Genomic DNA, 27,834 nt, shown 5'->3' with positions numbered 1-27,834 from the left:
CGCACGGATGGCAGTCTCTTCAATCTGAGGTGCCTGCAATCTCACACCAAGACACAAGAGAAACTTGCATGTATTACAATATTTGGCAAATCAATATGTTTACAATGTTTCTCAGAAATGCAAATCCAGAGAATAAGAACATCTATTAGTACAATGAGTTCTGATAGGCAAGGTTTTCTAGACGACTAAAAAAATGTTCAATGGAAATAATAGATTTCTATCTCCATTAATGTTGAATTGAGCATGCTGTAATTAGCTTCAGTGATTTCATACTAAGGAAGACTCTCAAATATCTTCCTGATTTTGTTTGTTATTACAAAGCTAATATCATGCAATAACAAGAGAAAATAACTGATGATAAAATAGACTGTATCATGGATTTTGCACTTTCAAAATATGGAGATGTTTGCCCTTGTGAAACTCGTGGAAAAATAAAGCTCATTATTTAGGTTGCATTCTTAAAAACAAATTGATAAATAACCAGCGAAAGGCCTTGTTGATAAGTTTCATTTTATTTAAAAAAAAAATATTTCTTGCACCTATATTATTCACCATTAAAGTAACCATCATTCTGTTTGTTCAGCTTTCCTGTTATCTACAACATACTAAGAATTTTGAATACATTAAGTTTTAAATTAATTAATTCATAAAAATCCATTGTTTAAGTTATTTAGCTAAAAAGACACAAGCTATATAACAAATTCTCATTGAAAACTAAAATATTTAAAATGCATTCATCAACCTGGTGGTAGAAAGTAAAAGCTGGGTTAGGATATGCTGACTGTATAGAGATCTTTGCTTATTATTAACCCATGATCTTGGAAGTTTTACATCAACAACAAAGGCAAGAAATTATCCTTCATCACAAGATCTTCATTAGAAACATATATGAACATAACTGGTATTATGCCCAGAGAATCCGCTCTTGGTCCTCAATTATATACAATCTATATTTATACATTGGGGGAAGGGGGAGTCATTGTGTAGGATGTTCAAATCATTTGATGACAGAAAATCAGGTGGTAGGATATACTATAATTAATGTATCTGGACTCAGCAATAAAATATAGGCAAGTTAAATGAATGGACAAAAACATGACGAATATTTTATTATGGGGAAAATGTGAGGTTACGCACTTTGGTGAGAGGAACCAAAAAGCAAATTTATTTAAATGGTGACACAATGCAAATCAAATCCAATATAAAGGAAATCAAGGAATTCGTGCATATGAAATGCAAACATTTAGCATTCAGGTGCAACAAATAAGTGGCAAATTGACCTTTATTAGAGGATTGGAGTTTAAAAAATTGGCACGAATTGTTACATTTGCAAGGTGTTTGTGAGATTGCACCTGAAGCACTTATGTACCTTCTGGGTTCCCTAATTTGAGACATGAAATGCTAGCACTGGAGGCCAACTAGAAAAGATTCTCTAGGCTAACTCCTGAGATGAAAGGATTGTTCCATCATGAATGGATACAAGTTAAGGATGTAATTTTTTTTCTATTTAAATGCAAGGGGATTGATCTTATTGAAATTCATAAGATTCTAACAAGATGTAACAAAGTAGAAGTTGAGATTTTTAAAAAATGAGTGGCAAAGTCTCAAAATGAAAGGATGTAGTTGCAAGAGAAGAGGCAGTGATTTTAAAATGAGGTGCACAGGCATCTCTTCTCAAAAAGGGTGTTGAATTTGTGGAATTCTCTATCTAGAAGACTGTAGGCGAGAACACTGTGGGTATTTAGAGAGGAGTAGGTAATATTTTAAAAGATTGTGGTATTGAAGGTAATGGGACTGATGGAGAAGGGTGCATAAACCTGGGATAGAACAGCTACGATTATTTCAAATAGATAGTCAGGTGGCCTACTTCTGCTCCTATTTTCTTGTTTTCTTCAATGAAACTGTGACTTAGAATTCTAGAACAAGGTGTAAGGTTCAACAGATTTATCAGTTATTTCAGAGAAATTCATCAACTTTACATGCAACTTCCAGTAAAACCTGAATTCAGTTCCCAATGAATTCACAAGGTGCAATTCAAAAGCCCTCAGTTTATGAGGATCACCATAGATACTAGTCCCCAGTGTTTACAAACTGGGGACTTGTGTATCCTACCCGTGATTTTGGCCCCCTGCAGCCCCTTACACACTGGACTATAAATTTCTCAGTCGAATGATGACCTAGCAATTTAAGAGCACTCGTGACCTTTCGGTGATGTGGTGACTGACTGTCACGCATTCACTGCGTCACCATAGGCCCCGCAAGAAATCCCTGATCCTTGTGTTGGCCTCCAAAAGGTAAGTGGCCAGGATGGGTGTGGAATTGGGGAGGAGGGGCAGAGCATCATTGGGGCCGGGGCGAGCGCGGAGTTGGAACGTTGGGCCCGGGGCGAGCGCAGAGTCGGAATGCTGTCAGACCGGCGGGGAACAGAGTTGGGGCAGGAGCAATGGCTGTCCTTGTCCATAATTCCCAACACTCTGGCGTTCCAGTGGCATAGGTAATTATGGGGTGGGTGATTATGGGTAAGGAAGACAGCCATTGCATGCAAGCGCTGACAACCTTTTCTACCCAGGCAGTCATGATCACTTACAAATTGACCAGCAGCAGTTTATACGGTGTGTGTACACAGGTCAGCAATCCACCTCCAAGGTGGTTTGCCTATCTGTGCAGTTTTTTCTAAAAATTCTATCCACTAATTGGCAGGTGGCTGACACCAATGTCTTTGACATACATTCTTGCATAAGTGTGCCTTCAGGAAAGCAGAGTACGGGTTTGTACACTCAAGTGTTATAGTTTTATTGGAGTGAATTGCAGAGTATAGTAAAACTTTATCACTTCCCTGTCATTATTCTCCTAAATTATTTCACCTAGAAACTTTGGAGTTGAGCCTTCCTATAATAACAGAAGATTTTTTTTGTTGTTGCAGAATTGACTCAACACCAAAATGGTTCTATTGGTCTAAAACACAAAGTACAAATCTTCTGAAAGGCCTAACAGGCTGAGGTAGTTAAGGACATCCTTATTAAACGTTATGGATCCACAAATTATAATGAATGGTTTTCTTCTGCAGGAGTTTACGAAGTTCTTCACCATATCACCATTTATACGTCCAAGGTAAGATTTTTCTCGGTAACTGCATGGAAGATGTTTCAAGTCTTGCTCCTAAAACAAGTCAATTACAAACATTTCTTTAAAGTGTAGGTGCAACCTATGCTCGATAATTGAATTGTCTGGTGTGTTCTTGTTAGAGAAGTAGTTTCAGTTCCCAATGAATAATATGTGTTTATTTGGGTAAAATTGCCAATTGTTTGGGAGCCAAAATCCAGAAGTAATCTGGATTTCATTATGTATGTTGACCATTACAAAAGAATGGATGACAGCCACACCTTCTCTCTATTGAAAGCATTGTATGTCAGCTGAGTCAAAAAATATTCATAGCCTTAAATATACAAAAGTTAGGCATAAATGTACCTCATTGAACAGAAATCTACAGCACAGTATAGACCCTGTGGTCCACAGTATTGTGCTGACCTAATAACCTACTCTTAACAACTGACTAGAATTTCCTGACTACACCACCCATCATTTTTCTTGGTTCCAAGTACCTATCTATTAGCCCCTTAAAACACCCTATTCCTCTCTGCTCGCTTTTATTTCCCTTTTCTTGTTTTTTCTTCACATGTATTTCTCTTCTCTGTGCTCTTTTTCTGTATTTTGCATATTTTCTTCACATTTTCCTCGTCATTCTTTTCTACTTTGATTCAGTTTTCCCTTTCCTTTTGCACTCAGATCACATTATTTCATCCTTTTTCTCTTTCACTCCTTCCCAACTCTTCTCCTATCCTTCATTGCAATAGTCGGTCTACTGTTCTGCAATTTACTAATCTTTTAATGTGTGATCTTACCTGGCTCAGAACAAACAATATTTTCACATTCCAGTAAGCACCTAGTTCCTGGAGCTGAGATTTCATGTAGATATCTTGAAAAGTCCTGAAACACCCAACCAGGGTAATAAAAGTTTCATCCTCCTCGTTTGCCACAATATATTGGAGCAAAGGCACCAATGGAGCTATACCAGTTCCTGAGGCAAATAGCAGCAGCTGTTCATACTGTCAGATATGAACAAAGCAAATAGTGTTACCACATTGCAAACTTTGAGCTTTATTTCAGTAAGCTCTATCAAGTTGGTACATTATACTTTACCCATTAACCTTCCTTTTAAATATATGGATTTGGAGAAGCAATTTTATAGAATATCTTAGCAGTTGTGATTTGTACTTAAACTACTGTATAAAGATTTGTCATAAAAATTATTAATTTTATTACTGGAATGTCTTGAACAGATTTTTAAGTTATTCTTTTAGGAGGAAAAAAATGACAAAAAAATCTTCTTGGAGATTGTTTCTTCCTCTTTCTAGGTGATTACAATAAATATTAGAATCACATCTTTATGAAGTGCAAGTGCTAATTTGCAAGTTGAATGACTTACTTGATTTAGTTTGTATGGAAAGCCTCCAAAAGGGCCCCTCCAGCAAACAGAATCCCTTTCCCTCCATGTCTTCACATACTGAGACATTAATCCTTCTTCATAGATCTATTAAAGACAAAGCAAAAATAGTGGTTGGAATGGTTGCAGATACAGTATATTTCACTGTTTGAAATGGCTTTATTTATTCCACATCATGAATTAATTTGGAGTCGTTTTCTGTGTTACATGTTAAACTTGTTGAGGATAATTGCATTGTATGGGTTATTCCATTAATTATTCCAAAACTAATAGAAATTGTGTAACTTGACTATAGTATTCTCTAGTTTAGTACCTTTATCAGAACTTCAAAGTAACCTTCTGCATCCAGAGGACTCACTGGAGTATACGCTCTCTGAACTTCCACACCACTCACAACTCCCCTTTAAACAGATGGCTCAGTGTCAGTTAAATCATGATCCTATCAAGTAACCCACTCATCCTCTAAGCTCCCCAGGCCATACCATTGGTCACTTGATTGGCTGTATCATTTTCTTGTTCCTCTTTTCAGTACTTCATTTTGTTAATGATGGTAAGCTTCCACTGATTAAGATTTTTCCCTGTTTTTCTATCTTTCTCTGTTTCCATTTGTTTTGCTATTATAGCAGAGCCAGTGAATCAGAAGCTGGCATCAACAGCAATATCACCTGAAGAGTCCATTGTCATTTCTCAAACCTTGCAAATCAATTAATTTGGATCATTTGCTCCAAATACCAATTCTTTTAAAACATTTTAATTTATAATTGCATTTTTTATGTAAATAAGAATATTCTAGAAAACAAATTTCTGAAAATTTATCTTTTGATTTAATTTAATCTGCTTCTGATCTTGGACAAAGAGGATGACAAATAGTCTGCATTTGAAAATAGAATTAATTAACTCAGAGAGATCACTTCAAGGATTTAATTTCAACAAAATAACATATTATATTTCCAAAATAGTAGGTCTGGTTACAGCTACCTTTTACTCCCCTTAATTGATAACTAATTGTTGTATGGAGTTTTCCAGTCCATAGATTTCACTTGAACGATTAGCAACATGAAGATCTGCAAATGCATAATCTCTTACCTTGTCACAATGTGCTGTCCTACAGTCAATCCCAGACAGCAACCATTAGGCAGCTGGAATCTAAACAGGTAAGTGTCAGCTGTTTCCTGCTCAATATCCATTATCTGAAAAGCACTCCATTTCTCAGGTGCAATTAACTGCAAGTCTTTCTGGTTTGACTGAAACAAGATAGGAAATAGGATAGTTGCTAATTAATAGCAGCTAATGTAATTTAATTTCTGATCCATTGAGCATCTCCATGCCTACACTATGGTGATTGGGGTGCAAATCCCCATAGTTTTCATCTCTGCTGGCATAAAGATAATTGCAGACTGGCACAATACAGCATTTGAATTTCACCTTCTGACACCTACCGATCATTCCTCTTCTAATCTGTCCAAATGAATTTACCCTTACTATTAATAAATCATTTTGATTAAAACTAGTGTCTTCTGTTGATGCATTATTTTTTAATGCCATCACAGAATATTTCCTTGTAAGCATATGGCTTTCGAATTGCTTTCACAACAAATGAGTTTTTATGATTGAAGTGAAGGATTATTAGGCGTGTAATCAGTTTATTTTTCAATACCAAACATGTCTTTTTATGAATCATTCCATTTACTATTGATATCCTAGATACTTATACAAACTTTGTTGTACATACAGATACTAGCCACCCTTTGATCAGCAATACATGCACTTACCCTACAACATGATCCAGGATGAGTACCATTTCATACCTAGCATCTTGCTTATATTGGTCTAGAAGTTGAACTCAATACATTAAAAAAAACTGTCCCATGACTCGAACATTTGCAGATGTTTGTACTCATTGATATTAAAACACATAACCAACCTAATGAATCCACAACTCTCCAGTATGCATCCAGATCACTTTCTGTGTCTTTTGTGCAGCACAACCTGAAATTTATCATGGGCTTGACAAGTTCAAGTGACATTTATTGAAGGTTTTAACTGTAATTTTATAAGACATATTATGCCATCACTCTTTTACAAATATCAAATAATGAATCAATTGAATGAATTTTGTCTTGTTCTACTGCACAACTCAATTTCCTAATAACCTCTGGTACCTGAATGAAAATTCTTGCACATGAACCTTGACAATTTACAGCAGGTGATTCCTCATCACAGGTAAGTCAAACTCAAATATGAAGCAGAAATACAGGTCCAGTAGGATTCGTTGTATCAGGATCATGACCGACAATCCTGGCTGAATTTTAACTAGGGAGCTTTTAGGCCAATGGAAGATTTTAATCTGCTGTCCTGCAGGAGGTCAGTTAGTTCAATAATTTTCTGAGATATTCTGGTTTAATCTTTCAGCACCACAATGTGGTGATTTTGGTCTTTTGTTCATCAGACAGGAGAAGGAATGGGAGAAGCTTTATATTTGCCATTTATAGCAAATGTTTCCTTATAGCTCTGAAAGAGGTCCAGTTTACACTTGCCTCATTATGCTTACTCAGAAGATGTTGATCTCCTTTAGCTCTTGCCTGCTTCCATTTCTTAAGTTCTCTCTCATAGATATCAAATACACAGGGATTACATCCACTGCCACAACACTGGGCAGGTAAAGGTTCATGTGGTCGAAGGGAAAGCCATTTATCATCATTTTCAGCCATCACCTGCAAAATAAAACAGCAATTCATTAAAAATTTGGCAATTTTGAACATTTACCTTCAACTCATCTCAACAATAAGAATGAAATAAATAGGTGCAGAAGGAGGCAATCTAGCATGTTGAGCCTGCTCCACTATTCAATAAGATCATGGCTGATCTGATGATGGGCTCCTCCACCTACCTGTCTTTCTTTCCCCCCCCCCCCCCCCAACAATGCTAACTACTAACTCCCCCTACTATGTAAAAATCTATCTGTTGGACTTGAAAATGGAGGCTACTAAGGTTCAATGGGCAGAGAATTGAATAGATTCACCACTCTCTGGGAATGGACCAATCTACATTAATTAAAAGAGGGTGGTTTAAAACTTGGATGAATGGTGTATTAACAACAACCTCTCACTCAATGTCACCAAACCAAGGAGATGATTATGGACTTTAGGAAGGGAAAAGCAGAGGTATATAATCCAGTGATCATTGAGGTATCAAAGGTGGAGAGCAAATTTCAATTCCTGGGAGTCACTATTTCAGAGGATCTTTGCTGGATCCAACACACTAATATCATCGTGCCCCTCCTTCAAGAGTTTGCAGCGGTATGGTATGACATCAGAAATCTCGGCAAACTTCTACAGATATGTAGTGGAAAGTGTGATGACCAGCTGCATCACAGCCAGGCATGAAGGCACCAACACCTTGAGCAGAAAACCCTGCAAAAGGAACTGGAAAGAAGCAAAACTCTCCCCACCATCAAGAAAATCTACATGGAATGCTGCCATCAGAGAGCAGCAGCAATCATCAAGGAGGCACACCACTGTCATCAGGAAAGAGGTATGTGTGCCATAAGATTTGCACCACCAGGTTCAGAAACAGTTGCTACTCCTCTACCATCAGACTCCTCAACAACAAACTCAATCAGTAACTCATTTTAAGTCTCTCATTTGCACGTTATTGTAAGAACAATAGCAAAGTTAGAAATAAAGAAAAAAAAAAGAAAAAATATGGAAGAAAGCCCCCCCCACCCTCCCCCTAACATTGTCCTGAAATTCCCAGACAATGCTACCCCTCTCCATTTTACAGGTTGCCGCCAAGGCCACAAAAAACAGCTCATGGTTCGGTAGAAACCAATCAGCTTAACTCTAGCTCCCCAGAAAAATTCAAACTAATTTTAACATCTTTTGTTGAAAATTTTTCAAATATTTCATCCAAAGAAAATAATAAAGTAATGTCCTCAAGTGTCTACCTGTTGAATCAAATCCTGATGCATATCCAGTAACTGTGGTGTCAGCATATTCTTGAGCACTTTCTGGATCTGTGAAGAATCTATTCAGACCACCTTGAACAAACAGTTTCAAAGTTGCAGGATAATGTAGAATAAAATTATACCCTTTCTTCCATACAGTGTTTTTAACTGGGTTAAATTCCTTTCTTCTCTTCAGTAGTTCAAAACTTACATCAGGGTAAAAAAAAATTATTTCCACCAAACTCCAGATGAGCTTTTCTTTCTTTAGCTTACTTTGCTGCCAATTCTAGAATCTTTTCTCTTGATATCAGAGAAATTTCACCAAAATAGGTCTTGGTTTCTGATCCAGTGAAGGCTTGGGTCTCAGAACTCTATGGGCCCTTTCTATTTCAATGTCCCCTTGAAAATAATTTTGCCCAATAGTCTCCGGAATCCAACATTGTAAAAATTATTTTAATATCTTCACCTCCTTCTCCTTTCAGACCTATAATCTTAACATTATTTCTTTGGCTGAAATTCTCCAATTAATCTACTTTCTCAGATAATTGTTTATTCATCACTACCATAGCTTCCCAACCATTTTCCATCTTGTTCACCCTTTCTTGAACAATATGAGACTCCATATTAATACTTTGAACTTTTTCCTTTCATCTCTTGATGTTTTCTCTGTATTTCTTTTAACTATTTCACACAGTGTTAACTTTTAACTCTGACCTCTTAATCTCTTGTCTTATTAATTTTAACTCCTCCATAATCATTTTAACAGAGCCTTTAAATTTACTAGTCTTTTTAATTCTTTCCTACCCCTTCTTCTATTGATTCTTCTGAGCTTTGATCTTCTTCTTCTTTCCCTTCAATTTCTTCTTGTATTTCTTCCTCTTCAGAAGTTATCTCTGATATCTTTGAGGCCTATTTGGAAGACCCTCCTCACACATGTGCAGTCGGGACCTTCCCCACACATCTGAAGTCAGGACCTTCCCCTTCCGGGTTTGTCCCAGCGCCTCCGCTGATGCAGAAGTGCTGCCGACTGCCGGGAGGCCAACCTAGAGGCTCTCTTCATACGGAAAGACATCTTCACTTCAGGTCCCAGCTTCTTCTGCAAGGTAGGCCCTTCTTTTTCTTCTCATTTTTCTTGTGCACTCTCCGTTGTTCCTTCAGAAACAGTTGCTACTCCTCTAGCATCAGACTCCTCAACAACAAACTCAATCAGAAACTCATTTTAGGTCTCTCACTTTCCATGTCATTTATTACTGAATTTTTTTTTCTGCACGGCATATTCAAATTGTTTAAATTTCTTTCTTTATATTTCTCTTTTGTATATGTATCTTTTTCTTGAGTACAGTTTTTTTGTAAAACCAAGAAGGAAACATTCTGACTGGCCTGCAGGAAAAAGAATCAGAGTTGTATGTGATGCCGTGTATGCATTCTGAAAATAAATCTGAACTTTGAAATTTTGAATTTTGTTAATCTCATAATTTAAGATTGCATTTTGAACAAAGTATTTGAATTTAAATTATTATGAAAATACATAAACATTAAAAACCCCTGATATCTGCTCTACAAGCAACTGGAAGCCTCAACCAACTAGCAAAAAAAGGAAAATAAATAAAAAAATTTAAATAAATAAGAATAAAATAATAGGTAAAAAATACGTAGGTGTAAAATTATAAAAGTAAATGTTCTCTGAAGTTGCACATAAACCTTTGGTGAAGATGGGAGCAAATATTTCCCCAGTGGAGTGCCTTGGTCGTGCTTTGCTTGTTGCAGTTGTTTGAATAAAGTTGTTTGAATAAAGTTGTGTGAAACAGCAACGGTGTCACCCAGGACAAAGAGCTGGTTGATGCTGCTCGCCATTGGCATGACTCTTAAAATGACCCTGCTTATAGTAAGTCGCCCAAGTCGGAAGCATCATCTGTAATGTAAACTTAGGGTTGGGGGTGGGGGGGGGGGGGGAAGGTTAATTACTGTAATAGAAATGAGTCACTATTAGACTATATACATTTCCAAAAATAAAATTATGGCTAAAATGTACAATTACAATTTTAATTGCTGACAGAGACACAAATTATGTAAATATTCTGCCAGGATTTCAAATGATTGTACAAATTTAATTTAAATGCACAGAACATAAAATTGCAAACCACATCACACCTACTTGTCATTTTAAAATTTCTCCTACAAAAAATGATATGTCTCTTAAATGGCCTCCTCTATTTCTTTGTTTTCACAAAGAATCTAAATTCTTGAATCTAAATTAAAATATTCTGGAATTAAATTGAATCTCAGTAACATTAATCATGAAACTGTTTAATTGTTATGGAAAAAAAATCTGGTTCGCCAATTTCTTTCAGGGATGAAAACCTGTTCTGGACTATTTGTGACTCAAGGGTCTACCAAAGTGGTTGACTCTTTACTGCCTCCTCAATTTAGGGGTAGTTAGGATTGTACAATAAATGCCATCTCCACTAATACGTTCAATAAAATAATTTTAAAAAGTGTCTGTTACTTTTATATTATTTTAATATTGTAGCGGCAGCTAAACGGAGTCGGGAAGAATTAGACCAGTAGTCGGTGGGCTCGTTCCAGCCAGTTGGGTCCGGACAGGTGGGCCATTAGCGCCGACTTTAGGTGGCTGTTGAAATGTTCTGCTGTTGGACTGTGGGTGATAGGTGGTGGTGTGGTGGAGTTTCATGCTGAGGAGGGAGGCAAGCTGTGTCCACAAGGCTGAGGTGAATTGTGCACCTCCTGTCTGTAGTGATATGGCCTGGTGTCCGGAACCGGGATATCCAGTGCGTGAACACTGCCCTGATGCAGGAGTCTGCAGACATATCTTTGAGGGGGATGGCTTCTGGCCATCTGGTGGCTTGGTCAGCCACCTGAGCTTCCCGTTAAACAGGCAGGGGACCAATGACATCGATGTGGTTGAATCGTCAGCTGGGTGGTTCGAATTGCTGGATGGGAACTTTTGTGTATCTGTGGACTTTGGAAGCCTGGTAATGTGTGCAAGTGCGGGCCCACTCAGTGACCTGTTTTCGTAAGCGATACCATATAAACCATGCAGTGACCATGCTTGTTGGATGGGTGCAAGATGTCATGGATGGAGTGGAAAACCCATCATCACCACTGAGCTGGAACGACTGGTCGGGGGTGGCCGATGGACACATCGCAAAGCAGGGTGCAGCTGCTAACTGGCAGGAGAACATGTTTGAATTGGAGGCAGGTGATAGCTGTGGGAAATGCCTGGGTCTCCGCATTATTTTCTTGAGCCCGTGCAAGCTCGGAATAGTCTAGGCCTAGTTCTAAGGACTGAAAAGTCGGCCTTGAGAGGGAGTCAGCGACGACATTCTCCTTGCTGGAGAGGTGTTGAATGCTGATGTGAATTCCGAGACATATGCCAAGTGGAATTGCTGGCGTGTTGACCAGGGGTCGGAAACATTTGAAATAGCATAGGTGAAGGGTTTGTGGTCAATAAACACGGTGAAAGGCTTGCCCTCGGAAGTAGCGGAAATGCCTGACCATGAGGTAGAAGGCTAGGAGTTCCCGGTCAAAAGCACTGTATTTTAACTCAGGGGGGGGGGTGCAAATGGAAGCTGAAGAAGGCCAGAGGTCTCCAATGTCTGTCGACCAGCTGTTTGAGTACGCCCCTTATTGCTGTGGCTGATGTGTCGACTATCAGGGAGGTGGAAATGTCTGTTCTGGGGTGGACCAGCGACATGGCGTGGGCGTCCTTGGTCCTTTTGAAAGCTGTGGCTGCCTCCTCACTCCAGGCCAAGTCCTTCTGTTTAGAGGTCATCACTGACAAAAAGAGGGCACATAATTCATGCTGCAGTGGGTATAAAGCGGTTGTAACAATTGACCATGCCGACGAATTCCTGAAGGCCCTTGAGTGTGTTGGGTCTTGCAAACTGCTGAATGATTTCCACCTTCTCTGACAATGGTGTTGCTCCGTCCCTGGTGATCCCGTGGCCTAGGAAATCGATCACCTCCTGGCCGAACTGGCACTTTTCTGGGTTAACCGTGAGGCCAAAGTCAGCCAGGCAGGAGTAGAGTTTGTATATGTGGGTAGTGTGTTCCTGGTGGTTCCTGTTGGCGATGAGGATCTCTGACTACTGCGTTCATGAGGCGTCGGAAGGTCTGCGCTGCATTTTTAAGTCCAAAAGGCATGCGCGGGAATTCGAAGAGTACGAAAGGCGTGACGATGGTAGTCTTCCCGATATCGTCTGGGTGTCAAGATGTGGTGATACACACCGTGTCTCGGCATTGTGGACGTGAACTGGGGGCTGAGTTTGGAGGGAAATTTGGTCATAATGTGGCTGTACTAGTTGGTGGGAGTGGTGTCTGTGGCCATTTGCTGGTTCCGTGTGCTAGTGGCAGTGAGCTGGATTGACTGGAATGCCTGGGCATGCATCAGGCGTTTAGCTTTGAGGTGCACGAGCAGGCTGTGAGCTCGGAGGATGTCTGCGCTGAGGAGTGGCTTCTCCACCATGGCCAGTGCGAAATCCCAGCAGAAGGTTTCGTTGCAGAGGCGTATTGGCATTCGCCACGTACTGAAGGTTTTTATGGTGGTGTTGTTGGGCGGCGGCAGGGTGGGCCCACATGGTCGCATTTGGGTCTCTAGCGTTGAAAGAGTGTTGTTGAGCTCTGCCCTCGTATCGATGAGGAACCAATGGCCCATGGCCTCGTCTGTTACATATAGTAGGCTGTTTGTGTGGCCAGACGTTGAAGCCATTAGCGGTGGAATGCCAGGGTGTTTCCCAGAAACACACAAGGCTGTTTGCATTTACAGGTTGCTTGAGTTTACAGGCTTCTGCTCCCCAGCGCTGCTGGTAGAAACAACACCACGCCTCTGCTCTCTCTGCTGGCTTATGAGGGTGTGGTTGATCCCTGCTTGTTTGGGTTTTGGACTGCTGCTCTGTCTGGGGGTGTGTCAGCTGATTCATGGTGGATTCGTTCTCCCTTTTGCTGCGCCAGAGGATGTCCGCCTTCGCTGCTACCTTGCGGGGGTCGCTGAAATCCTCATCCGCTAGCAGCTTCTGGATGTCATCAGGCATCTGTTCTAATAATGCCTGTTCAAACATGAAGCAAGGCTTGTGGCCCTCTGCCAGCGTGAGCATTTCGTCCTTAAGAGCAGATGGCATTCTGTCCCCAGGCCATCCAGGTGCATGAGCCTAGCTGCTCTCTGAGGTCTGGAGAGTCTGTTGGTGCTGATGGGCAGCGCCTTCAATGTGGAGTATTTACCTTTCTCCGGTGGGTTCTGTATGAGGTCATCCACTCTGGCTACGGTTTCTTGGTCCAGGGAGCTGACGACATGGTAGTACTTGGTGGAGTCAGAGGTAATCTGCTTTATCTGGAACTGTGCCTCTGTCCAAACCAAGTGCATGGGTGAAGTGTCCAGAAAGTCAGGAGTTTGAGGACTGCTGTAACGTCCATACCATTGAGTCCAGAGGCATCTGGACCCGTCGGGGTCACCAATATCGCAGCAGCTAAACGGAGTTGGGAAGAATAAGACCAGTGGGCTCGTTTGCACTCCAGTTGTTTATTGAAAATTCCCACGGTGTGCCTTAAGGCTACAGGCAAGTCCCACCCGGATACAACCTCATGACATTTCCCCGTGTGCATATGGACCTGACCGGCGGAAAAGACAACCCGGCAGCGCCATCTTGACGAGGCTGTCTGCTGCTGCAACCATAACACGTGGATTGGTTTGCTTGCCATCAGTGATGTGCACTGCCACAATATTTTAATTTAATTTAATATTTTTATGTTAAAATATTTTTATATTATTTATAGTTGTTATTTTTATATTAAAAATAAAATTTAAAGCAGAAATAACATTACAGAGCATGTTTTGATTTGTCATGTGAAAGATTAAACAGACTTTGAGCGTAGTCATTAGTTTAGAAGAATGAAAGGTGATCTGGTGGAACATTAAAACAAAATCTTACTTCTTCCAGAGTTGATGTTTCAACTGACATCCCCTGGATGGAGGGTTGTTGAACAATGAGGATCACAGTATCAACAACAGATGTAGGCATTCACAGCTGGGATGAGAAAAAAGTTATTCATCCAGAGGGTGATGAACATATGGAATTCATTAACCAAGATAGCTGTAAGGATTCAGTAACTGCATATACTTAAATCAGACAGATAGGAATTTTAGATATTAAGGAGATTATAGGATAAGACTTTAGTGTAATGAGATGTAGTGAATGGCACAGGAGGCACAAGGGTCCAAATAGCCTAATTCTGCTTTAATTTCTTATGGGTTCCTCAGCATTATTTAAAATCAAATCTCTTAATAGTATGATTATCGGCTCACCTGTAGTGTTGCTTTTAGCAATCCTTTTTTGAAGTTGAGTATAATATAAGGGCTAGACCAAGGACAAAAAAAAGTAGTATTAAAATTCCTAAACATAATACTAAAAATAATACACAAAAACTGTCAACATTTATTCATTCATAATAAAACTGTCAATATAATAAGCAATTATATTATTTTGAAAGAAATTTCTTTGCAGCTGTATCACTGCTGTTGACACTGTACTCCGACTGGTGCTACTGATTTTTCATTCCACTTTATTGAAAGAAATAAATAAAAATGCAGACAATGGGGGACGAAGCAAGAAAATAAAAAATAAATGCCTGTGATAGAGATTGAATGACAGATGGGCTAATAGTACAACCTGAATGAGAAAGTGGTAATGGAATAAACAAGAAAACAAATGGAGGAATTAGAAATGGGAAAGTATGTGGAATTTTGATTTCAATTAATTTAGGAGATGTGGTACTGTATTTCTTAAGCTTTCAGAGCTTTGTTGGAAGAATGTACAAAGTGGATATGAGGAAGGTCAGAGTGGAAATGGATGGAGAATCAAAGAAAAGAAGGTAATCAAAGAACAGGAGTGTGCCGATTCTGTTCAGAGCAACTCATCTGGGGGACGGCTGAATTTTCAGTTTAGACCAAAAGGGGAGTTTGTGGAAAAAGAAACAGAAAATGCTAGAAGTATTGAGCAGGTCAAAGCACAACTTGTGCATTGAGAAACAGAGTGAACAACCTTTCATAACAAGTACTAAGATGTAGAAAGAGGAAGAGATGAAGAAAACAAATTGAATTTCAGCAATAGAGTGGAGACCAGAAATGTCCAGGATGACATAAAAGAGAATGCTGGAAAAATTGCTCCGATAATATCAGTGAACATAAGGAATAGGAGCAAGAGTAGGCCATATTAACCCTTCAAAGCCATTCCACTATTCATCAAAATCTGACAGAACGGTAACTGGCTATTTCAGCTCATGAGTCTGTGCTGTCAAATTTACATCCAATTAACCTACACTGCTGGTACGTTTTGAATGGTGGGAGGAAACTAGAGCCCCCAGGGAAAACCCATGCAGGCACAGTGAGATCATACAAACTCTTTATGGACAGTGCGGGATTCAAATCCCAGTCCCGATCGCCGATTGCACTAATCACTACTCCAACTGTGCCTCCCATTAATTGATCTTTTACCTCAGCATCATCTTCCAGCACTATCCCCACATCTTTTGATTCGATGAATGCCTAAAAATGTATTAAACTCAAAATTACAGCATCCAGTTTTTGGGTTTATCTATTGACCTTTACTTTGAACTAACATGGAGCTTCTGAAGCCATTTGAAAACTCTTAAGGTTTACAACTCTGAGGAAATTTTTCTCAACTCAATACTAAACGGGCTTTCCATCTTTTTTTTTAAAATTTAGACGTACAGCACAGTAACAGGCCCTTCTGGCTCATGAGCTCGTGCTGACCAACTACACCAATTTACCTGCAAACACCGTACTTTTTTTTTGGAGGATGACTTTACCCCCGATCTAACATGATAAAGTGCTTTGAGAGGCTGGGTATGGAGCAGGTCAATCCCTGCCTCAGGAAAGATCAACAGCGGATGGTGTCTTATTGGCCCTCGATCCTGTGTTAGATCATCTGGACCAGAAGAGGAACCACATGAAGCTATTGTTCATTGTCTACAGCTCAGTGTTTAAAACTATCATGCCAGCAAAACTAATCATCAAATTCTGAGCCATGGGATGCTCTCAATATCATCATTAGCAGAATCTAATCAGTGCAGATTGACAACATCACTCCTCCTCCCTAACACAGAAACAACTCTACGTAGTTCCCTGCTCATTTCACTATTTACTCATGAATGCGTAGCCAAGTTTGGCTTTAACAAAATCTATAGTTTTGTCGATGATGCTACTGTTGTTGGATAAATAATGGATTATGATGAGTCAGAATATGGAACGGAGATCGAGAAACATCAATCTTACCCTCAACATCTTAATATGGACTTTAGGAACTGTGACAATTACAATCAATGTCCATTGGTGGGATGGCAGTGGAGAGGGTTATCACCTACAGGTTCCTGGGAGTTCACATTTCAGACGACCTCTCCTGGGACCAACACACCAAGGCAACTGTGAAGAAGGTCCACCAATACTTCTACTTTCTAATAAGCATGAGGAAATTTGACACGTCATTGAACACTCTACTGAATTACTGCACGCAAACTGTGGAAAATATACTGACTGGTTGAATTGTGGCCTGGATCAGAAACTCAAGTGCCCAGGAACACAGAGGCTGCAGGCAAGTCCATCATAGGCTCCTGTCCACTGAAAAGCCTAATGTGAGATGCTGCCTCAAGAATGCAGCCAACATCACAAAAGGATCCCCTATCACTCTGGTAATAATCTCTTCTTGCAAATGTGCAGGTCTTAAGTTGAGCACCTCTAGGTTCAAGAACAGAGTTTTCCAACAACTACCAGCATCTTGAACTTCCTCATACTACCCTAACCATAAATTAAGATCTGCACCATTGCAGCATCACTTTTTGTTGCAACTGTGAATATTTATTTATCTATCTACTTATACTTATGATCTCTTTTTCTGTCTTGGCAATATGGTAGTAATTTAATTTATACTATTATAGTTGGTATATCACACATCTTTCCTGATGGCAGCAGAGAGAACAGAGCATGTCCTAGGTGGTGTGGACTTTCCATGTTGTATATTTTCTAGGTCCTCCGAAAATGTGACTCCTAGGAATTTAAATTTGCTCACCCTCTCTACCTCTGATCTGTCAATAATCACTGGATCATCAACCTCTGGTTTTCCCCTCCTAAAGTCTACAATCAGTACTTTAGTTTTGGTGACGTTGAGTGCAAGTTTGTTGTTAGTACACCATTCAGTCAAGTTTTCAACCTCCCTCCTGTATGCTGACTCATTTTTATACAACCCACTACAGCATATTTCTAGATGGTGGTGTTGTCGATCCAAGCCAGAGACATGGGTGTAAAGTGGGTCGAGTAGGGGGCTCTAGATTCAGATTATAAGAATTGTGAAAGAGAGAGAATTGTTGAGAGGAAAAAGATAATCTTTGATAGGATGAAACTACACCCCTGCCACTATTAACACATTACTTGATGCTCTCAATATCTCCACGGTACTGAATGGCTCACATTAGAGAGATGGTGCTTTTGTCCAATTTCTCCCCAACCTTCCCTACAAATTTTGACCAATTTATTTTCTTCCCCCACCCCACCCCCCCCCCCCCCCAAGTCTTATACTTGAAAGGTTAGTTTCTCTCCTCACACCCAAAGGTGTTAGCCGACAAGTTTGCAGCGTTTCTGCTTCATACAGCCATTTGGCTGAGATTCGAGAATTGACCAAAACAAATTCATCTTCTTGCAGTTGGGCCCCTCACCCTGAAGGAACTGAAGCAAGTAACTCGGGGTGGTGCACAAATTCGGTCTGAATACTGAACAAAGCACGGGGAGAGTATAAAAAGGGAAGAGACGCTCACGAAGGTGGACGATCTGATGACGGATGGGTACTCTGGCAGGTCTCAGCGATGGACGCCACCTGAACGCAGGATCATCCTTTCCGCCGGGATCCGACGCTCAAAAGCCCGCCCACTCGCCTCCAGACTATTCGCGATCTGTGTGGTTAATTCTACTGTCAATCACTGGCAGTCAAAGTTCAACACCCAGCCTCCTTTGCGAGGTCTGGCTCGTGTCCCAGGTCATTTTCTCCGCTCCAAATCTTGGATTAATTGAGAACCATGTGGAGTAGAGCTTCCCGTATCGGAGTGGCGCCTGTTTTCTCGGACTGTCGTGTCCTGCATGTCACCGCGGGTCGGTTAATTCGGGCCCAGCGGCCAAAGAAAAAGCCGGAGCTTGTGGAGATACCTGGGCTGGAACCCATCACCTACTGGGACAGGATGCACTTCGTGCCGGGCTTGGCTGAACCTAAATATCCCGCCTGGGAACGTGATGGGGAAGATCCCTTCCGTCGTCGCGGGCCCAGATATGAGGAGATGCCACTTTATAAGGAGAGGCCGTGTTACACTTTCCACCAGAGAGCCAAACTGCTGGAGGGTAAGGCTCATTTCATTCCAAAACAATTGACTCGTTTATCGACCATTGTGAACCTGTCTTCTTCTCTTTGGCTTGGCTTCGCGGACGAAGATTTATGGAGGGGGTAAAAAGTCCACGTCAGCTGCAGGCTCGTTTGTGGCTGACCAGTCCGATGCGGGACAGGCAGACACGATTGCAGCGGTTGCAAGGGAAAATTGGTTGGTTGGGGTTGGGTGTTGGGTTTTTCCTCCTTTGCCTTTTGTCAGTGAGGTGGGCTCTGCGGTCTTCTTCAAAGGAGGCTGCTGCCCGCCAAACTGTGAGGCGCCAAGATGCACGGTTTGAGGCGTTATCAGCCCACTGGCGGTGGTCAATGTGGCAGGCACCAAGAGATTTCTTTAGGCAGTCCTTGTACCTTTTCTTTGGTGCACCTCTGTCACGGTGGCCAGTGGAGAGCTCGCCATATAATACGATCTTGGGAAGGCGATGGTCCTCCATTCTGGAGACGTGACCCATCCAGCGCAGCTGGATCTTCAGCAGCGTGGACTCGATGCTGTCGACCTCTGCCATCTTGAGTACCTCGACGTTAGGGGTGTGAGCGCTCCAATGGATGTTGAGGATGGAGCGGAGACAACGCTGGTGGAAGCGTTCTAGGAGCCGTAGGTGGTGCCGGTAGAGGAACCTGTACCCTTATTCGAAACACCTAGTTAGGAAAAACTTCAACTGGGATGAAATATTTTACCTGGCCTCTCATTCTTCCAAGCGACAGCCTAACGGGGTTTCTCCAGCAGATTCCAGTACCTGCAGTCTCCTGTGTAATTACAGACTACAGGACTAGACTGCTTAATCTCTTCCAGTATTCTGAATAGTCCATCCGGGGTAGCAATAATGATCTTTTGATGGGGTCCAGGCATGTACACACTAATTCAAGTTTGATTTCACCTATAATTACATTAGACATATTTACTCATATGTTCAAATTCTCTTGCAATAAAGACAAATGTTTTCCCTCTATTCACTTGTTATACATGCAAATAATGAATGTTTCTATAGAAGGATGCACAGTTTCATCTGAACCTCTACTGCATTTAATCTTTCACCATGTAAAAAAATACTCTTCTGTTTTGTTTTACTAAAGTAGATGACCTCACTTTTTTCACATAATTTTTTTTGTCCATTCGCTTAACCTTTCTATATCAACACTCTTCTCATGAGGTACAGTTGGAGCTAGTATTTTTATATCATATGTCAATTTAAATAATATTACATTTGGTTTTGCTGCTCTAAATCAGTACAAATTGTGAATAGATGGACTGTGACAATTACAATCAATGTCCATTAAGTAATATTCATTTGACAAGGTATATTGTTTTCCTCTGCCTCAACATCCCATGTACTTTTAAATGATCTCTTACCTGGCATCTTGTCAAGCTGCCTCGCTGGTTCCCTGTGTCTATTCTGGTTGGTACAGTCTCAAAAAGCATAATTTCCCTTTTGTGGATTAATGTTGGCACTGCCCCATTCTTTTATTATTTTCCAAGTGCAGGTTACCATAAGTGTAATAATAGATGCTTACATCTTTATAACTAATTAATTTCTCACTTACCTTTTTGCCCTTTCTTAATCAATGAGGTTTTGGTTGTTACCTTCCAATCTGTACAACTGTTCTTGCAATCTATGAAATATTAGGATATGGCACCCACTACATTCATTGACTTCACAGTAGCCACCTTTCATACTTTGTGATACAGCTCATCCTGTATCAACATGCATCCAGATTTATCAAGGTTTATGTCCAGAGAATGTATCTGTTTCCATTCCATTAATTTTTCCCATACTATTTTATTTATTATTGTTGGTTTATTTTTGCTCCTTAATTACTCTGGATTCACAACTTCCAGGAGGCCATCTATCTTCTGAGAGGGCAAATGGAACATTTAAAAATAATTCTCCATAATTTATTTATTTTCCAGTGTAATTTCTGTAGTCATGGTCTGTTTTAGTTTTTGTAAATCTTTTTACATATTTAAACAAGTGCTTGCGGTTTAGAACCCAGAATAGGATAGCGGCAGAAACAGTTCTATCAGCCCACAATGTCTGCACCCAACATGAGGCCAAAATTCAGCGATGACGCTATTCTGTCAGGTTGTACTTGTATAATCAGATGACCATAAACTTGACTTGAAAATTAAACATCTCTCCTACCTTTACATGATCTATATCTCTCCATTCCCTGCATATTCATGTTTCTATCTAAAAGCCCCTTAAATGATACTATTGTATCTGCTTCCACACTAATTTTAGCAACCATTCCAGGCATATACCACCTTCTCTGTTTTTTAAAATAATATCCCACACATCTCTTTTTACACTTTCCTGAAGTTCATGCCCTCTATACTTCCCATTTTTACTCTGTGATAAAGTTTCGGTCTGCCTTATCTATGCTTTCTGTAATTTTATAAACTTCTATCTGGGCACCCAGCTGCCAATGCTCCAGAAAAAAAACAACTCCAGTTTGTCCAATCTCTCCCTGTAGCTCATGCCCTCTAATCCAGACAGCATCCTGATAAATCTCTTCCACCTCATTTCCAAAGCCTCCACACCCTTCCTGTAATAAAAGGACCAGAATTGCATACAATTTGTTTTGTATCTCTTGCAAGGTTATATTCATATTCTATTTTCTGATTCCTTTTCAATCCCTTTTCTGAATTCTGACATTTTCTCATTCCTCAGACTTGGTTTTCTTTGGTAATGTTAGATGAAAAGACACTTTTAATGTATTGATAAGATGAGCAGAGCAAAGGCAAATGGTATTTAATTCTGGGAAATGCAAGGTGTTGCATTTTGAGAGAATTAGTAAGGTCAGAACATCCAGTATAGTGTTGAAGGGACATTAAGGATCAGAAAGACTTTGGCGTAAAATTTCAAATGTCCTAAAAGTAGCAGTATAAATGGTTAAGATGTACCAGATATTTGCCTTCATTAGACAGGCAAATAATGCAACAGTAATAAGGTTTTCAGATTGCAGATTTTTGAAGCTTATGATATGAATAATAAGCTTATGATATAACTAAATAAAACTTTGATGGAGTACTAAGTACAATTATTGTTGCCACACCATAGGAAGGTTGTGATTGCACTGGAGAGATCAGGATATGCTAGGGATAGATCATTTCAGTTATGAAAGGAGACTGGATGAGCTGGGTTTGTTTTCCTGGTACCTGATTGTAAAGGTTAAAACCTTGTGTTTTTTGATATTTGTTAATTTTGTGACTATCCCTTTAAGGAATTGTTTGCAGTGTTACCATAGTTACTACGATGTCATATGTTGTAATATCCAACTGGACAGGGAGTTTTCTTCTTCGAAGAATCATGAAAGATACGTGAGCTCGAGATACTTTTCTTTGAATCTATTTTAATTCATCTTAATTATAATTTTGGTTTATTTATTTTATACCTATTTAAAGTTGAATATTGTTATCATTGCACAGTGTTTTGTTTACGCATCGTTTGAAAACCTCAGTGCGAAGTTATGCAAAATGTTTATTCATTTTATCAATGAATTAAAGCTATTTACAGCTACAACTATGAAGTTTGATTTATTGGATTAGTAAGAAGGTAATTCAGAATATCGTCACTTACATTCTTGTGAAGATGACATGTTTTGAAATTGGGAAATATGAGAGCTTAGAAAGTGTCATCTATATTCTTATTCAAAGAAAAGTTTATGATTTTGAAATTTATCTGAAAGAACTCAATTTATTAAGCATTTAAGCTTTAAAGAAGACCATTTGCCTGAGAAGATTCCAGAAGCCTCTATGAGAACATGTCTAATTGTGCAGTTCGAAATTGAGTCAGGTCTGACTGCAGACACCTTTGACCTTGAAAGAGATAAGAGAAAGCTACCAGCCAGAATTGGTAGGAAGCCAATAACAAATTCTGATTTGTTATTAAACAACCAGAGATAAGAAGGTCTGTGTGAAATACCACAGATTCAAGACAAGCCAGTCAGAGAAATCTTCTTAGTGACGAGGCAAGATAAAATATGTTTATAGTTCCCAGGAGAAGACAGAATGCAGTGTGAAGAATCCAAGATGGATAAGAAATCTCATCGGGCTAAAGACCTCGAGCAAAGAGCTCCCCTCAAAGAGCCATTTGGTTGTGAGTTGGGCCAGCATGGTGGTCTGATAACGCTTGGCAGGAGATTGGAGCCAGCCACCACTGAATAAAAGTGGTTTTAACTACCAAGCAAGAAGAAGCCTCCAATAAGGCACTACAGACCTGATTAGCTGGTTTAAAGGTTAGTGGAACTGAAACAGATGAATGTACATTGCAAAACCCCACTGGTGCTATATTGAGTAAAATGCTGAAGATAGAGATTCAATCAGCATAATCTGAAAGTTCAGATGTGAATCCTGATAATAGTATTTCCAGATTGTGAGCGTAGGAAGATCTTCAAAGTTTTTAAAGGCATCTAGAGCAAGTACAGCTTCACATGCTTCAAGTATATCAGCTGTGCATGCTAAAGCTCAAGCAAACTTGGCTATTATCGAGATGCAACGTGAGTGATTGGAGAAAAGACATGTTCTCAAAGATAAAGAAGCTGGAATGAAGATTCAGCAAGAAGAAAGGAAAAGATTATTGAAGGGAGAAAAGAAAAAACTAGATCTAGAGGAACAATATGCTATGAAGATGGCCAATGTAAAGGCATTATCTCAGGCTTTTGTAAGATCTATCACTCAAAGTGAAATACCCAAAGGGATATCACTTAACATTCTAGCAGATCAATGGGTACCGTAACCACAAAAATAGACTGTACTCGAGCAAAGAGCCATGGTGGCACTGATAGTGCTGGAATGCCAATGATCAACCCTGTGGAAAGGGCTAGCTACATTCTATTCTGGGCACACAATTTATGAATCTTCCTGAAAGAAGAGTATTTCAATAAGGTTCAACCATGTGAGTTGATCATACTCAACAATTAATGTCTCTTCGTGTTGCTGAAGAATCAGTGAAAAGTCAAGAATCTCCACTGATGTCATCACTTACATACCAAGGATCCCCATTAATGCCATCAGTTACAACTCAAGATCCTACAGCTATGGCACCAGTTCAAGATCCTTATGCTCCATTCACAAGACAACTGGTTGCAAGCCATGGTGGACAAGATATTATCACTTATAGCAGAAATTCCATTTTGTTTTGCTATGTTAGCACAGCAACAAGTTTCATATGGTTTACCTAAGAAGGAAATTTCAGTTTTTAATGGCGATCCATTACAATAACTTGCATCATGAATTCTTTTGAACATCACATTAAAAGTAATACTAAAAATGCCAAAGATCGTCTGTATTACTTGGAGTAGTATACTGGATGACAGGTGAAGGAGTTAGTCAAAAGTTGCCAATATATGGATCCAGACTAAGGTTTCAAAAGGGCAAAATAATTATTGTGATCATTATAGCAATGAACATAAAATCTCAAGGGCCCACATAGACAAGATTCTTTCTTAGCCAGCAATAAAATCAGAGGACACAAAGACTTTACAAGCATATGCACTCTTTCTGAGAGGATGTTGTAATGCAATGGGAAGTAGTGTATATTTGCAAGAGTTGAATTTGCTTGCTAATTTGTTGATTATTGTCAATAAATTACCTTATAAGCTGAGGAACTTATGGAGAATTAAAGTTGCAGAATTTAAGATTCTGAAAGAGACACCATTTTTGAGGATGTTGTACAATTTTTGGAATGGCATGTATATATTTACACCATACCAGCATTTGGAAATATTTCCTAAAGATGTCTTTCTTTGGCTTGGCTTCGCGGACGAAGATTTATGGAGGGGGTAAAAAGTCCACGTCAGCTGCAGGCTCGTTTGTGGCTGACCAGTCCGATGCGGGACAGGCAGACACGATTGCAGCGGTTGCAAGGGAAAATTGGTTGGTTGGGGTTGGGTGTTGGGTTTTTCCTCCTTTGCCTTTTGTCAGAGAGGTGGGAAGTAAAGAAGTCTAAATCATCCTCTCAACAGAAACCAAAAGGAAGTCCTTTGTTACTGCTGTGTTAGATACAAACACAGGAAATAACAAGGAAACAAAGGAAAAAGAAGATCAGACTGTTCAGGAAAACTGTTTGTATTGCAAAGATAAGCATGCTTTAGAAAAATGTTCATGATTGGGGAAAAAAAACCTATGATGAGAAATTAAATTTTTTTAAAGAATGGATTATGTTTTGGTTGCTTGTGTGAAGGACACATCAGCAAAACTTGTAATAAGCAACTCAGATGTAATATATGCAGTTTAAAGCATCCGAAGTTACTGCTTACTCAATGAAGTAAAGTTGAGAAGGAAGTCAAACAATCTGAACCTAAGACTAAAGATATAGTCAAAGAGAATGCTTCAGCTGATGGAGATACAGGGAGTCCCCAATTTATAAATCCTTTTGTTTCCTTGACTCTTATGTCATTCGGTCTGTTCATAGGTCAGAATTTTGTTAATTTCTTGGCTCAAAAAATGTGAGATTGTTGAACTTACTGAGATCCAAGACAGAGGAAAAAGATCGAAGATCACCTGAAGTTAGCAACATTTTTAAAAAAATTTCAAAATTTATACATAGTGACATTTTAAATATAACAATATATTCAACATTTTCTCACAAACACAGCAAAAAAAACAAAATAGCCCCTCCTTCCCTAGATATAGATATAGATCTGTTCACTGTCAGAGCTTTAGTTACTTTTGTACCTTTTTTGTTTCTTTTTATTACTGTATCTGGGCCCCTATGTGGTCTATATTCCATAGGTATACAGCTGTTCATTTCCAGTCCACCATGCTATAAGTACATGGAGAGTTGGACTTTCAAGTGATTGCAGTATATTTTTTCGCAATTGTCAGTGCTATTTTTATAAATGAGATTTTATATTTGGTCAGTTTGTCACTTATTTCCATGAAATTACCTAATAGATATAGCTCCAGGTTGCCCGTGAACGCCACTCCTGTTGGTTAATTTTTCTGCGATTTCTTGCAAAAATGGCCTCACTTTCATGCACAACCATGTGACATGTAAAATAAAGTTTCTGTCTCAGTCCCACATCTGAAACACATCTCTGATATTTCAGCTTTTAGTCTGTGTAACTTTTGTTGGGTAAGATATAATTGGTGTTAAAAAAAAAAATTATACTGAACCAGTCAAATCTTGCATTTATAATTGATGTCATGCTGTCCTTGCACCAATCTGACCAGCTTCTTTCTGAAATCACATCCAAGTCTGACTTCCATCTTTCCCTTGACCTCTGTAATCCTGGTTTTACACTTTTGCTCTGGAGAGCAGAGTACATTTTTATTATAAATTTGGATGTATTCTCCATCCAAACTGTTCATTCAGTTTCACTAATTATGAACGATCTAAGCTGGAGAAAACAGAAGAAAATCCCATTGGCCAACTTAGTATTTGTGTTTTAATTGGTCAAACAACACCATGTAACAGTCCTTAATATATCTTATGCCTTTGTCATCATCACAAATTTAACATTCTATTGCCCTTGTTCATAGGCAATATTTTTACACATTTTTACATAATGGTTCTTTTATTGATATCTTACTTGTTTTCTTATACATTCATTAATTTCTTGCCACGTTCTAATCATATGTATTGGAATAGAGTTATCTGTCTTTTTCTTTAGTGATTTGAAACTCCATTTATAAATAGTCTTTTTCTTTCCCACTCCTCTAATGAGTACATTCCCATTTGTTCCCAAGGTGGGGGGTTGTCTTCAGTGAAGAAGGCTGAGAAATCTAGCCTGTACAGCTAGGTAATTTTTTTTACAAATCAGGAAATCTAAATCCTCCCAGCCCATAGTCGCATGTCAGTTTATCCAATGCAATTCATAGGAACTGTCTAATATGGTGGTTTAGTAGCTTTAAAAAGTTTTTAGGTAATGGAATAGGCATCAATTGGAAAAAGGTATTGAATTCTTGGCATCACTTTCATTTTGATGCAGTTAAAACCCTTCCCACCAAAGCAATTGGTAAGTCTCTCCATTTCTTTAGGCCTCTTTCTATCTTCCCAAGAAGAGGAACATAATTTAATTTGTACAGCTTTTGCAAGTTATTGTCAGTTGCTATTCCAAGATATTTTGTTCCATCTACCTTCCATTTAAATTTACTTCCTTTTTGGGATCTTTCATACTCAAAATGTATTAATGGCATTATCTCACTTTTATCCATATTTATTTTGTAGCCTGATATTCTAGTGTTCTTTGTAATTTTTCCAAAGATTTAGCTGGTTCTGATCAGCACAATAGCACATCATCAGTGAATAGACTGATTTTTTTGTTGTTCTTGTCTGACTTTGAAGCCCTTTATATCCAGATCCCTTCTTATTATCTCTGCCAGCAATTCAGTCACTAAAATTTAAAAGCTCTGGGGACAGGGATCCCTGTCTGCTCGATATACTCAAGGGAAACACTGCTGACATCTGATTATTTGTTATTATTTTAGTTTGTGGTTTATGGTAAAAAGTATTTATCTATTTTATAAATGTTCTGCCTGCACCAAATTTTTCAAATTTTTTAAATAAAAAGGGCCATTCCAAACAGACAAATGCTTTTTCCACATCTAGGGAGATATTCAGATGTGGATTTTGATCAGATTTAGCCATGTGTATTATATTAAATAATCTTCCTAGACTATTTGAGTAATGGCTTCCTTTAACAAATCCTGCTTGGTCCGTATGTATCAGTTTTGGCAAGTGTTGTCCTAACCTATTAGCCAATACTTTTGCTAGCATCTTGTAATCAGCATTTAACAGGGATATTGATCTGCATGATGAAGTTTTTAGTGGGTTCCTGTTCTTTTTCGGTAACATTGTAATAATCGTGGTTGAGAATGACTCCAGGAGGATCTGTGTTTCCACTGCTTGGTCCAGGACATCCATTTTATAGGGGCATTAATAGTTCTTTGCATTGTCTATAAAACTCACGTGAAAATCCACCCCCCC

The 27,834-nt window shown here is 39.3% G+C and overlaps 2 protein-coding genes across 8 annotated transcripts in view; one reads left to right on the top strand and one right to left on the bottom strand.

The window, feature by feature from the left end:
* Window positions 1-493: 493 nt before the first annotated feature.
* Window positions 494-18,413, bottom strand: LOC138763609 (NADH-cytochrome b5 reductase-like). Of its 6 annotated transcripts, none has more exons than XM_069938060.1 (9): window positions 18,291-18,413; window positions 14,770-14,821; window positions 14,396-14,491; window positions 7,042-7,218; window positions 5,591-5,748; window positions 4,818-4,905; window positions 4,487-4,591; window positions 3,903-4,106; window positions 494-3,159 (listed from the first exon to the last, which is right to left on the bottom strand). In XM_069938060.1, the coding sequence occupies exons 3-9, from the start codon at window positions 14,483-14,485 to the stop codon at window positions 2,956-2,958; spliced, it is 1,026 nt and encodes a 341-aa protein (XP_069794161.1). In that variant the 5' UTR covers window positions 14,486-14,491; window positions 14,770-14,821; window positions 18,291-18,413; the 3' UTR covers window positions 494-2,955. The 6 variants fall into 6 exon arrangements, with proteins under 6 accessions (XP_069794161.1, XP_069794159.1, XP_069794163.1 ...); XM_069938058.1 differs by lacking the exon at window positions 14,396-14,491 and adding an exon at window positions 10,152-10,374; XM_069938062.1 differs by lacking the exon at window positions 14,396-14,491.
* Window positions 18,414-18,470: 57 nt separating this feature from the next.
* The window catches only part of mrpl37 (mitochondrial ribosomal protein L37), a 48,892-nt gene continuing 39,528 nt past the window's right edge, over window positions 18,471-27,834 (top strand). For both annotated transcript variants that reach the window (XM_069938057.1, XM_069938056.1), the window contains exon 1: window positions 18,471-18,864. In XM_069938057.1, the coding sequence (XP_069794158.1) occupies window positions 18,549-18,864 (316 nt within the window). In that variant the 5' untranslated portion in view covers window positions 18,471-18,548. The remainder of the gene's footprint in view (window positions 18,865-27,834) is intronic.

Source organism: Narcine bancroftii, chromosome 5 (assembly GCF_036971445.1).
Source record: "Narcine bancroftii isolate sNarBan1 chromosome 5, sNarBan1.hap1, whole genome shotgun sequence".
Taxonomy (NCBI): domain Eukaryota; kingdom Metazoa; phylum Chordata; class Chondrichthyes; order Torpediniformes; family Narcinidae; genus Narcine; species Narcine bancroftii.
The sequence above is the reverse complement of the archived record's forward strand: the minus strand, read 5'-3'. Positions and strand labels throughout refer to the sequence as shown.